This window comes from Acipenser ruthenus, chromosome 3, assembly GCF_902713425.1.
Source record: "Acipenser ruthenus chromosome 3, fAciRut3.2 maternal haplotype, whole genome shotgun sequence".
Taxonomy (NCBI): Eukaryota; Metazoa; Chordata; class Actinopteri; order Acipenseriformes; family Acipenseridae; genus Acipenser; species Acipenser ruthenus.
Window position 1 is genome coordinate 34631234 of NC_081191.1, and position 13704 is coordinate 34644937.

At 37.6% G+C, this 13704-nt stretch overlaps 1 protein-coding gene across 10 annotated transcripts in view; it reads left to right on the forward strand.

Annotated features, from left to right (window-relative positions):
- Positions 1–8328, forward strand: part of LOC117394649 (FH1/FH2 domain-containing protein 3-like) — a 262112-nt gene extending 253784 nt beyond the window's left edge. For all 10 annotated transcript variants that reach the window (XM_059012819.1, XM_059012820.1, XM_059012823.1 and 7 more), the window contains 2 exons: positions 81–242; positions 3814–8328. In XM_059012819.1, coding sequence (XP_058868802.1) covers positions 81–242; positions 3814–3893 — 242 coding nt within the window. In that variant the 3' untranslated portion in view covers positions 3894–8328. The remainder of the gene's footprint in view (positions 1–80; positions 243–3813) is intronic.
- Positions 8329–13704: the final 5376 nt, after the last annotated feature.

Consider the following 13704-nt stretch of genomic DNA (forward strand, 5'->3'; position numbering starts at 1 on the left):
CAGGTACTATTTCTGTGGCGTCTTGTTTATCATGAATGCGTTATTATTATTATGTATGTATTATTTTTGCTTAATTACAGGCCGTGTCGGGTCCTGCAATCCGGTGAACGACGACTCTCCCAACGCTACAGACGACGCAGCGGACGAGATCATGGACCGCATCGTTAAGTCCGCCACGCAAGTGCCAAGCCAACGAGCCGTGCCTAGGGAGAGAAAGCGGTCAAGAGCAAACAGGAAATCATGTAAGTCAGGAAACTTTCACCACAGATACATGTGAACATCAGATATCAACACAAAAGAGGATTTAGGGTAGTGATTTAGGGAAGTATTTAAACTATCATTTAGAAATAACCATAACCATCAGACACCTATAGGGTGATGCATTTGTTTACTTTTGTATGATTCCATGGAACCGTAGAACCGTGCATCGCGTGGACTGTCTTGTAATCGTCTAAAAAAAACTATCCAAGCACTCATTCACATTCTGATAGGAAATATCAGTTCATGGATCTCCAATGTAACCCTTATCCAATTCACTATATTCTGGAGAAAAAAAAAATGTTATGCAAGATATATTCAGGCACATTATAATGGTTCTGTAATTCATTACTACCGGCTACTACAGTAAGACAAGAAGAATGAAAGTATGAAAAAATAGGTGTCTGTATTTAATTTAATTAACATAAAACAGTCTATTTTGTTCTGTCTGGGTTTAATATTTTAAAGATGTAATAAGCAGTGAAGCAAAGGTAGTTGTATATGTGTTTGTTTCAGTAGGGGCCTGCTGCCTAAGCAGCACTGTAAATATTCAATTAGAAGAGGACAGGTTGTTTATTTGAATGATTTTTATAAACTGAGCAGCATTCCTTGCATTGTGTGTTCTCATTAAGGCAGACCAGCAGCAACAGTACACATCAGCCCTCTGGGGTTGGGAGTAACAGGGATTTTTGCTTAGCGGGTGTCCAACTGGAAGCCCAAAAGAAAGAAAAAAACAATTTATGACGAAAAACAATGTGTCCAAATTGAAACCAACGTGGGCCTGTCTTGTTCTTTTCTTGTGCTGATTAGAGGTCTGTCTTTTGTCTTCCATGTGTTTGAATGCTGATGGTGGCTTGCACATAGATTAAACCTTTTTTTGTCATTCAGTTGATCTTTTTGTCTCTGTGGTCCTGCCTGCAGAGCAGAAATGACTTAATGTGGGCCCCACCGAAGTCCACATGTTCTTAGTCTCTGCCAGGTGGCTATTTCCCAGCCAAAGCACTTGCTGTAATGTATAAAAAAATGTATATTCACATGATATGCTGTATTTAAATATGTTTATTTCTATAAATAGATATGATTTACTGTGGGACTGGCTTTGATTGTTCTAAAAGTGCAGCATCAGATCTTAGATTAACCATCCAGTAATATCTATGAAGATAAATCCCAGATGCTGAAGTCCAGCTTTGCATGTGTTTTAAGCTGTAAAAGAGTGGCACAGTGGTGTTGCTGTTTTTTTTTAATTTTATTTTAATATTCAGAATTATTAGATTTTTCTAGTTCTGGCCACAAACCAGTTTTACATTTTTCAGCATTCAACACATGCAAGCAGCATTTAAAAGCTACAGGAATCTGTGGAATGTTGGCTCTTGTCCCTGTGTAAGGTACATTTCTTTCATCTCTGGGACCTGGGTTATATCACATTCACATTGTGCATATATCAGTAGAATTTACAAGCTGGGTAGGCTACAGCACTCAGGAACCATAGCCCACTGGAAATGTCTGCTGTTCCGATTGATGTAATAATTTATATAGTGTAAAATGTTCTGGCAACCTAAGTTGTCTTTTGAAGCCTTCATGTCCAAGTCCCTGACTGTTTTGTTTAGTCATGTGACTGCATTATGCTAAACATAAGACATCCTGAAGACGTGCCATTCTTAGTTAAAGGACATAAAGCTAATAGGTTAAGTAAGTGCTGTGAATTTTACCTTGAACCAGTGCTATTCACTATTCTTGTCTCAAGTCCTTTGTTATGAGTACCCATAATTCATAGGAAAAGACCAAATACCAAATACCATTTACCAGGTTTAATCAACAAACTTTCACTCTAAGACCATGGAGTTTCAGAGCAGGGATCTAAGTCTATTGTAATTCCGTGGTTGAAATGGTGTGGTACAATATCTGTGAAATGGGATGCCGGTAAGCTCAGTTCACTCTGCAGTTTGGGGAATAGACTTGGCCACAGAAGATGCCAAGTCTGGAAAACAGGAAATGCAGCGTGCTTTTATACTTCAGACCTTAATATTTATAGACTGTGACAGAGTGGTTTGTGGGATGTCTGGTAAAGTGTGTAACAATGCATACATAAGTAACAGAATGAAAATAATCCTGTTTCCACAATAAATAACTGTCTGTATACTGGGTACTGTGTGTAGTGGGGTAAAATGACTGTCGACTAAAAGACTACATTTCCCAGAAGGCCATAGTCAAAATGGCCGAAGTTAATTGTGTAACAGGACACAGGTGTGTCTTGTTAGGGCGGGGTCCTGGCTGTCTAAAGCCAGCCTCGAATCCAGTTCAGGGGGGAGACTACCAGGGAGAAGGTTGTAGAGTGAGATATGGTGTTTCTGAAAGATTTCTGTAAGTACTCAAGAAGAACTGTTACTGTGTGGAATAGTTGTGCTGTTGGAAAGGACTCTGACACCCGAAAAGTGGGTAAGCGAGACTTTGGTTTTAAAGGGGGCGCTGAAATGTGGTCTAGTGCCGTGAAGGGACTGGGGGAAAAGGTTTGTTTCTGAGAAACCTGATGAAAGGTATACAAATTATCAGTGTTAGAAATGTTATAGATACAGACACATTGCTACAGGGTGTCCAAAGGAAGCAGAACCATTGTAATGTGACCTGGGAGAAAATGATTATTGTGCAATAAGCAGTATGGTAAGTGTGGCTGTAGGGAGTCATGCGTACATGAACAAAGTAAAAGTAAATGGGAAGGCGGTACTAGCTCTCGCTGATTCGCGAAGTGCTACAACTTTGGTTTCCCTGTTGTATGTGAAATCGAACAATTTGAACCACAAGCTCAAAACTGGTATCACGTAATGACCCCACCTTAGCTAATGTAAAGGAAAGATTGGTAGAAATTAATGGGATAGCAGTCAAAGGGAGACACAAGGAGGAGGGGGATTTTTATATTGTAAAAAATGACCTCCTGTATCAGGTGACTAAAATTGATAGGGTTGAAGTGGAACAGTTGTTGGTTCCTCAGAGTCATAGGCTTACTGTTATGAGGCTTGCACACAGCCATCTGTTTGGTGCACACCTCGGCAAAGATAAAACAATGCAATGGGTGCTGAAAAGGTTCTTTTAGTTAGGTCTGTACAAAGAAATACAGGGTTTTTGTGCTTCCTGTCCGGAGTGTCAATTACACAGACCTAAAACTAAGGAAATTATAACAGACTCCTTTTGTCTCCAAATTAATTAAAGAGTTGTGTGTGCTATTGAGGATAAATTCCATTTGCACCTCAGGTATCACCCACAAACAGACGGTCTAGTTGAGCGGTTTAACCACACCCTAAAACGCATGTTAGAAAAGGTAGCAGATAGGGACAGGAAAAACTGGGACACGTTACTGCTATATTTACTGTTTGCTATCAGAGAGGTACCTCAAGCATCCAATAATAGAGGTAATAGAGCAAAAGTCGCTGCAAACCATATGTTTGAGCTGAGGGGGGAAATGTGTGACAGAATAGTTTGTGGGATGTATGGTAAAGTGTGTAACAATGCAACGTTTAATATGCCGAGTCAGCTCCTTATATTTTCTTTTTATTTTCACAGTAAGACGAACACTTAAGAGTGGCTTGACGGCAGAAGAGGCCAAAGCCCTGGGACTTAGCACCTCTGAAATGCAGGTGTGAAGAGACTTCCAGAGGCTGAGTCCAGAAATGTGTACAGCACCTGGGTCAACCAATGCTATGGCAACTCCATCCAGCTGGCTGCTCTTCAGGCTCCTGTCACCCAATCGTCTTTGAGCTAATTTACTGTACGACTCATGTTAAGAAATAAAAAATAATAAAGAGCTATTGAAAAGGTTGTTACCGCTCAGCACTAGAAATTTTGGCAGTTACAGAAATCAGGATTGTTCTTGAGTATTTTGTAGGTTAAAACATATTGCATTTCTTGATTATACTGATTTGGTTATTAGAAAATCCCCTGTTGAGTTCATTGTTCCTGTATGAGTTGTGTTTATGTTGGCTTTACTTTTGGCCTGTTCTTGTAGCTGTAACATGCACTTTGTCAGTATAAAGAACAGCCTTCTGAGGGCAAGCATACCCTGTCTCTGTTATAATGCAGTCTACAGCTTTTTTAGGCTACTGTTCGCAGCATGAAACGTGTGTCTGACAATATACAGCACCGTGTACACTATAATGTGATTTTTTTTCATACTACACAAAGATGAGCATTTAGTTGTGAGCAAGTGTTTGGGGTGAACTAACGAGTAAATGACTTAAGTGCATTTGAGTAAAGAGAGTATTTTTTGTAACTACCGTCAGCAGTTGGCAATACTTTATTAGTGTGCTTGCAAAGTACTGTATTCCTTCAAATTTAAGATGCCCTCAAATTTAAGACGCAGCCCAAATTTTCCACCCTCAATTTGAGGAAATAATAAAACATCAAATAAATATGCATTTACAAAGATACAACCTCAATTAGGCATATGGGGGCAGTTTGTGGAAGTCTGCTATCACACAGAGCATTACAGTTATGTGCTGCTTCTCATTTCCAGTCGTGGTTACTCACACCTGCATTTCTCCCAGTGTGTGAAGTGTGGTATTGCTTGACATGTTGAAAAATACGGGGGTCTGATTAGCATTTCCGATCTGTCTGGTACTGTTTGTTAGAAATGCAGAATTCGAATTCCTCAGGAATCTAATGATGCTTCTTTGAAAATGGCTGCTTGTATGTCATGGATGATTCAAGATCGGGCAGTGACGTTTTTGTTTGTCTTTGTTGGCAGTCAGTCACGTTGCTGTTTGTGTACTCAGGTAGTCACGTCTTTTGTGTTAATACACGCATCACTGTACTGTACTCTAAGTTGCAGGCTACTTTTGAGAAGCAAAAAATGCTTTAAAAATGTGTCTTAAATTTGAAGAAATACGGTAATTAAAAGCCCACTCTGACAGCAACATAACAACGCATTTGAGAGTTTTATAATACTGTATTTAAATGTGTTGACAAGGAGGCTTTTTAGTAAAAGGCCATAGATGTAGCAAACCACAGCATTGAGGATGTGTGACGGCCATTGCCAGGCAGATTAGACAAGAGATTAAAATAGATGCGAAAAAGAGGCATGTGTAGGTAGATGATCATAGAAGGAGACCAACATTTTTTTTAGTTATTACCAGTGAAATTAGAGAAAAATAATGCAATAACTAATTAAGGGTTTAAACAAAGCAACCAAAGTAAAAAGGTAACCATGAGACAATAAAAAGGTTGCAAAATTGACTTTTCAGGAAAGTCTGTGGAGGCTGTGTGGTCCAGTGGTTAAAGAAAAGGGCTTGTAACCAGGAGGTCCCTGGTTCAAATCCCACCTCAGCCACTGACTCATTGTGTGACCCTGAGCAAGTCACTTAACCTCCTTGTGCTCCGTCTTTCGGGTGAGACGTAGTTGTAAGTGACTCTGCAGCTGATGCATAGTTCACACACCCTAGTCTCTGTAAGTCGCCTTGGATAAAGGCGTCTGCTAAATAAACAAATAATAATAATAACTTTAATGGTAAATTATATATACATTAACTGAAAAGAAGTTGTACTGAAAATAATTGTCAGCCTGTTGCCACTGGTTACCCCAAAATACACTTTGGCCACTTTTTGTAGTGTTGTGTCCTAAATAGCAAACAGTTGTAGTGGGTAGAAAATCAAGCATTAGGTATATCTAAAAGGGGGAAAGTAGAACATGTGGAGAGAGAATAGGGGGTATGCAGTACTGCAGTATGTCATATCTTGAGGATTTCTGTGATGTGATATCAACACACCTTGGTGTTTGAGGAGCTGTGGACTGCAGGGAATTTTAAGGAAGAGAGCAGTCAAGTGTTATTGTTTTAGAAGTGAACAAGGCGACAGGACATAAATAAAAGTGAAGGATATAGTTTGTTTTATACTGACGGTAGGCCTAAGTCGTAGAATTGCTGATCACATTCTTGTCATTCTCACATTTTGTAGCACAGACCAAAAATAAAACTTTATAAGGGATGGTATATAACAGGAAAGTAATGCTTGGAATATAACAGTAGAGATACAGGTGGCCCAATTCTGTGTAGGGCCTAATTCTACCTATATATAGTCATTATTCATTTTTGTTTGGTAATGCAGAGTATGAATAAGATGACTTCTTATGATAACTGCAAAGTCTTTCATCAAAATCAGTATGAGAAACATTTCCGTAAACTTCTGAAATCATTTTTTATGGTTTTGGTATACATAGGACACCGGCACCTTATTACAGACACACACACACACACACAAGCATGTATACTATATACAGTATCTAGGTCTATATAGAATATTTAAAGAAGATGGTAGACTGCAGAACAGAAGGTTCTTTACACTGTCAATACAGCATTGGTTTAGTACAGCTTTTAGTTGTGTAAGTGTGTAAGGAAAATTCATTTAAAGTTCCTCATCCATTTTTCTAAATCGTGTTTGAAACAGTTTTGTGTGTGTGTGTGTGTGTTTTAAAGGATGAATTATTCTTTTAACATTGTCACCTTGACATTGTCTACATTTCTGCACTTTTTCTACCAGGCAGTATAGCTGCAAATGGGTTGAAGGGTCATCAGGTACGGCCTCACGTGATACTGTGGTAAACATGAAACAGTGGGAGAATGTTAGTTTGTTTTAGTGGATAAGGTGGGAGGTATATAACTCATGCTACAAATGGGATACTAGGTTGTGCACACTGCTCAGAAAGAGGCTTACTTGGAGGCCGCTTCAAAATCCCCAAAACATGGGAGACATAGGCTTTGAGCTTGGGCGACTACAGTAAGGGTTTTAGTTCTAGAACGCTTTGAGAGCACCCATTGTATTTTGTGACTTGTTCTTATTGCGGAAGACCACATTTTAATTAATTAAATAAACATTTTAAACATGACAGATGTTTCAATGCAGTGCCTTTCTGAAAGACATTTCTGTAACTAGTCATCATTATTTAAGAAAAATGTGGATGCAGTCAGATATGTATTAGAAAATGATCACTTCAAACACTAAATACATAGTCTGTAGGAAATTCGACCATCTTCCATAGGTCAGCCAGAATCTTTGCATTTCCACTTGCAAAAGTTGATGCATGCATAACAAATGATGCCTCAAGTCTTCCTTTATCTTTTAAGATGCTTTACAAGATAATGCCTTATGGAGTGGCATTTCCCATTTACATTTACTGTATAGTGTGCTACACATGTCTTGGTTAGTAAGTAATTACTATGTAATCGCTTTTAATTACATTTTAAATAATTAGGTTATTAATAGCAATGCAATAGAAATTACTCCACTGTATTGTCATTACTGTGTAATTCACCTAATGTAAAATAGGCTGCTATATTTGTCCTATCTTAAACTAAAGCAAGACCCTTGAGGTCAGGCTTTATGTTCAATACTGGAAAACACCTAGTGATGCATACTAGCACCTCTTATTCCATTTGTAGCATGAGATGAATTTGTATTTTTTTTAATCATTGTCTTCAGACATTTTTTCCTCTGTTGTGAACTAAGAATTGTAAAAAAAAAATAAAAAATACATGTAAAGATAGAATGGAAAAGTAATTAGACAGAAAAGCCGAAGGACAAATGCTGTAAAATTATGTAAATGTCACTATTCATATTGTTGTGTTTTTGTGTAGAATAGTGTAAAATAGGCTAAACTGCAGTGTTATTCTGTGAAATGTAATTTAAGAGAAAAATAAGCCATGCATGGTCAAAAAAGATATTATCGATGATGTGTTGCTTATTCTAGATAAGGGAGATTCGTATATGTTCGATTTAATGTAATTGCTTTTTCTGTTTTATGTTTCTCCGTTTATGAACTTGAATTATGGTAGTAGAATGATTTATTCAATCCATCCACCTTGAACTCATATAAAACCCTTAGGAAGCCTTTTTTTCACTGAATAGCATTGCAAATGATAATAGCGTTTTCTCATCTACAGAACTTGTGCTAAGACTCTCTCTTTCAGTGCCATGTTGTGTCAAGTGGTGATTGAACCTCTTTTTAAAAAGTGGATTCTATCAGATTTAGGCTTACCTCAACCGCACTATGTAAACACATCTTGCAATAAAGCTTTATGAAACAATCAATGGTCTAAATGTATTTTTTTTTATTTCTACCATCTAACTGCACACCATATTAAGCAAAGCAATGGTTCTGGCAAGGAACTCACTTTAGCCTTAGATCAAATCACGTAACTGTCAAGCATATGTTAGGCACTTCCAATACCAGACTAATCGTCAATCAAATAGCCGGTTCCTTATTCATCCCTCGATAAACAATATGTCCAATGATGCTGTGCACCAGAGTTTGCCTCCTTCGACTCAGCCTCCACATGCTTTTTTGGCTTTGTCTGATGGGTGAGGGCAGCTATCCTGCTCCCCTGCCCATGGCTCCCCTACGGCAAGCGTCTCCACTTATCTGAGGGCAGGGGTATCTTGAAAGGGGAGGCCAAAAAACAAATAATCTAGTATAAAGCATGTACATTGTGGCAGTGTTGTCTAGTCTGTTTTAATAAATGATCTATATAATCTATCACATGAGTTTTCTGACTGAACTACTGTAACCGTTAGTCTTCAAACAGCAATTTTAACTAATCTAAATAACAGGACTTTGTATTGTATTATGAATAAAATGAATACAATTATTATTTATTTCTTAGCAGACTTACAACTGTTACAAGATATCACATTATTTTAAAATACAATTACATTATTTTTTTACACAACCATTTATACAGTTGAGTTTTTACTGGAGCAATCTAGGTAAAGTACCTTGCTCAAGGGTACAGCAGCAGTGTCCCCCACCAGGGATTGAACCCATGACCCTCCAGTCAAGAGTCCAGAGCCCTAACCACTACTCCACAGTGTGCTGCATTATATTTCCATTATTTATGGTTCCAAGGTACAGTTTCTACACTTTGTTGATAAAGGATCTTAAAGATTAGGATCTTAAAAGACTTTAATGATATCATCAGAACAAAGTATGCTAAAACTACCTGGCCTGGCAGTGCGCTCAAAGCTGTTTTACGATTATCCACAAAATTAACAAAAAAATATATAGTTTTCATTTTTCTACAGAGAGTCGTTTCCTACCATCCTTTATATCCAGAGCGTTTCTCGGCAACTTGGCTTGAGTTCTCTCAGTTTAAAAAATGCAGCCAGGTCCCATGAGCTAATTTGTTCAGGATGTTCACTGCTCAGTTAGGTAGCACTTACCTCAAAAGCCAGATCACAACTACAAACAGCCTGGGAAAGACCTGCACTTTCTCTTCTGTCATCTTGCAATTTTCAGGTGGTGTGCTTTAGTTTAGATTTTAAACACAAATGCTCTTTTTCTGCTTTTAAAGAATCTGATCAGATGTTTCAAATTGTAGTGAAATTGGGTTACTATAGCAAAAACAAATGTTATTCAAAAGGTATTATTATATGATATCATATAAAAATGTGGCACTTATTTGGCAAATGCAGGTATGAATGGTATTCAGTAAGAATTTGCATTGTTTTGTACATATTAAATCAACTAGGGTCAGAAGACTACATATTTTGAAATAAGGCTGTCCTGTACATCCAATACCAGTAATAAAGCTCATCGAGGGATCTTCTTGCAACTACTGTGCAACTTCTTAAAAGCTGCCCTGGGGTTTAAACAAATCATGGAAGCAATGGTCCATAAAAGGTAATCATCCATCAAGAGCTATTGTTCACTGAATCCACAATACAATGATTGCAGTTATAATATTAGCCAGAACAAACACCCACAACTTCCAAGAAGTGAGTCTTAGGAACTCTCAAATGATCCAACCATCTGTTCTGATTGTAGAATATCTACCACATCTAAGAACAGAACTGCATCAATTGTGTTTTCAATTTGCAGAGGTTATTATGTTCTATTCATGGGAATGTTCTCTCCTCTTAGAAAAAAAAAAAACAATGAAACTGCTAGTTTAAAATTAGCATTTGAGTGTCTATACCATTTTTATCCACAGCCGTATAGAAAAAGCCGTTAGTAAAACTCATGAAATGTATTAGTTTAATACATGTCCCAAAGATCGATGAAACAAAAAATGACAGATTAAATGTTTTCTTTGTGAACTTCCAAATAATAATCAACAGATTGTACAGATTGTTATTATTAAAACAATACTGTTTACACGATATTTAAATTTACCAGTGTATATTAATCACTTTAATACAGAGGGGAACACTTTTTCTCTGGCCAGACACAGTACAGCTTTTCCCAAACTACAGCAAATATACTTACTATTGCCTGAGTGGTGCATGGCATGGACACAAAATTGCACCTGTCCTTGACTAATCTATCATTCCATGTTTCAAACTTAAAAAAAAGATTAATTCATTCACCTCTTAAAGCATACCATTTAAATAAAACATTGATTAATTTAACTACTAACTGAAGCCAAAACAACAGCAGATGTTGCACATTGACCGTCAGGCTTATACTTCTTACTGTTAAAATTGGTCTGGATTTGATTACTTCCTTCACTCTTGATACAATTACTTTTGCAGTCACTTGTGTAAAATTAGCTTTATAGATTCAACATGCATGTCAAGGCTAATACATCAAAATTAATCACATTTTCTTTCTGCACATTTTCAACATACGAGCAGTTCATAATTGACACCCTTCCATACTGATATTGAGAAAGTTTCCTCTATCTTGGCAGGCAGTATCAAAACATTTTGAAGTATTTTTATTAGCTGTAGCATGATATCTAAAAACATACAAGGTGTCTAAATTCCAGGCATTATTGCGTGTAAAAGGAATTCCCCTTTTTAATATGATTAGAAAAAAAGATCCTCTGTTACAAGCTGCTGTATTAATTACTGAATGATGCTGAAATACTTCATAAAGAATTTCAAAATGTCTCTTAAAATAAAAATAAAATACATAACAAAAACAGGTAAGATCATCAACTGTTTTATGGAGTTTCCTGTATGTATGTTATGTTATTTAAAGAACAATTCGAGGCATATCGTGTGTCATACAGGACCAGCTAATTGCCATAATTCTGTACATACACTGCTGTGCAAAAGTTTTAGACATGTTGCATTTTTCTACTCTGATACATAATGGCGGCATTTACATGCACAAGTCATGACAGTTTTCCTCACAATGTGTTTGCTGTACTTTTCAGGAAATGCGTTGCTATGCAGTTCTGATTTAGGAAAAAAAAAGTGTCTGCTTACTAAGTAGGAAAAGAACGACTCTGAATATCGTAAGGAGAGCTTCATGCGTTGCCATGAAGATAAAAACATTTAACAAGAGAAATGAATTCATGTGTTGTCGCGCACGTTCTGAATTATGCCGCGCATTAGTTACTTGTTTGTCTGGTTACCTTTCCAACACACACACGCACACACGCATGCACGCACTTATATAAACTATAATTTTTACTAAGTACAGGTTTTACTACTTAGAATTTATATTTGTGTGTGTGTGTTTGTGGAACATCTAAATTTTAAATTTCATTAACACCAGAACCACCTTTTACACAATACATGATTTTATTTATATATATAGTCCCCCGTGAAAAACGTGATCGCGGATCGTGGTGCGATTTCACGGAATGCACTCTGGGTTGCAGATTTACTGATTTTCCACGGCAACAAGCCTAACTAGCATGCATAAGAACAAATTCAAGTTTTTTAAACATTCCACAAGGTGGCGCAGTGAGATTTTTGAATACCTCTGCTTCAGTTATCTTGCTCAACCCGCTCTTAGGAAAAGCAATCCACTCGAATTAGACACTGACGTACTGTGGCTATTCAAATCCTCAGCTAACATGGATCCATTTTTTAAGAGCAAACATGTGCCTGGAGGCAAAACCACTTAGGAAATAAAACAGCTGCTGATCGTGCTGGGGAATACCCGAGACTCTTGTATGAGGACGGGGGTTAACTGTTTTGCAGACCATGCATGTCGTTTCTGAAGAAACTATCAGAGACCTGTTTCCTCTACCTCAATGGGAAAGCACGACTTTAAACACCTGACACATAGTCCTGAGAAAATGGAGAACTTTTTTATTTTTCATTTCAGGTCAATTTTATAGTTTCTAGTTGCAGTTGCTCACTTTCAAAAGTATTTTTCCCCTTCATTGCAGTAAAGGTTTAAAACTGCAAAACACCAGTATTTATTTGATCATTTATTTTACTTTTCTACCTGCTGACAGTGGCCTCACAATTTTGTTTTTGGAATTAATAAAAGTTATTAAAGTTTCAATAAATGTTTTTGTGTATTCATTTGCTAGTCGTTTTAGCATGTACTGTAATAACTTTGAAAACAGCCCTATAAAAAAAAAAGAAATTAACAAAAGAACCGGGTTGGTTTTAACTTTTAAAAGGCTACCGCAGAATTCAAGAATTTCTGTTGCAGAAATTATGGACCCTTGCTGCAGAATTTTGAAAAATTTGCCGCGCTTTTCACGCGGGACTATAGGAAGCAAGTTTTCTTCCAGGACAACCTTGTACTTGGCTTGATTCATGCGTCCTTCACAAAGACAAATCTGCCCGATTCCAGCCTTGCTGAAGCACCCCCAGATGAGTCCAATTTTCAGCTTTGCCCAACACCTGGTCGTCTAATGGTTAGACGGAGACCTAGAGAGGCATAGAAGCTACAGTGTCTCCCACCCACTGTGAAATGTGGTGAAGGATCGGTGATGATCTGGGGTGCTTCAGCAAGGCTGGAATCGGGCAGCTTTGGCATGAATCAAGCCAAGTACAAGGTTGTCCTGGAAGAAAACTTGCTTCCTTCTGCTCTGACAATGTTCCCCAACTCTGAGGATTAGTTTTTCCAGCAGGACAATGCTCCATGCCACACAGCCAGGTCAATCCAGGTGTGGATGGAGGACCACCAGATCAAGACCCTGTCATGGCCAGCCCAATCTCCAGACCTGAACCCCATTGAAAACCTCTGGAATGTGATCAAGAGGAAGATGGATGGTCACAAGCCATCAAACAAAGCCGAGCTGCTTGAATTTTTGCGCCAGGAGTGGCATAAAGTCACCCAACATCAATGTGAAAGACTGGTGGAGAGCATGCCAAGACGCATGAACGCTGTGCTTGAAAATCAGGGTTATTCCACCAAATATTGATTTCTGAACTCTTCCTAAGTTAAAACATTAGTATTGTGTTGTTTAAAAATGAATATGAACTTATTTTCTTTGCATTATTCGAGGTCTGACAACACTGCATCTTTTTTGTTATTTTGACCAGTTGTCATTTTCTGCAAATAAATGCTCTAAATGACAATATTTTTATTTGGAATTTGGGCGAAATGTTGTCAGTCGTTTATAGAATAAAACAAAAATGTTCATTTTACCCAAACACATACCTATAAATAGTAAAACCAGAGAAACTGATAATTTTGCAGCGGTCTCTTAATTTTTTCCAGAGCTGTATATCTTTTTTTTTTTTTAAATGTATTATTATTTTGAATATAAGGCT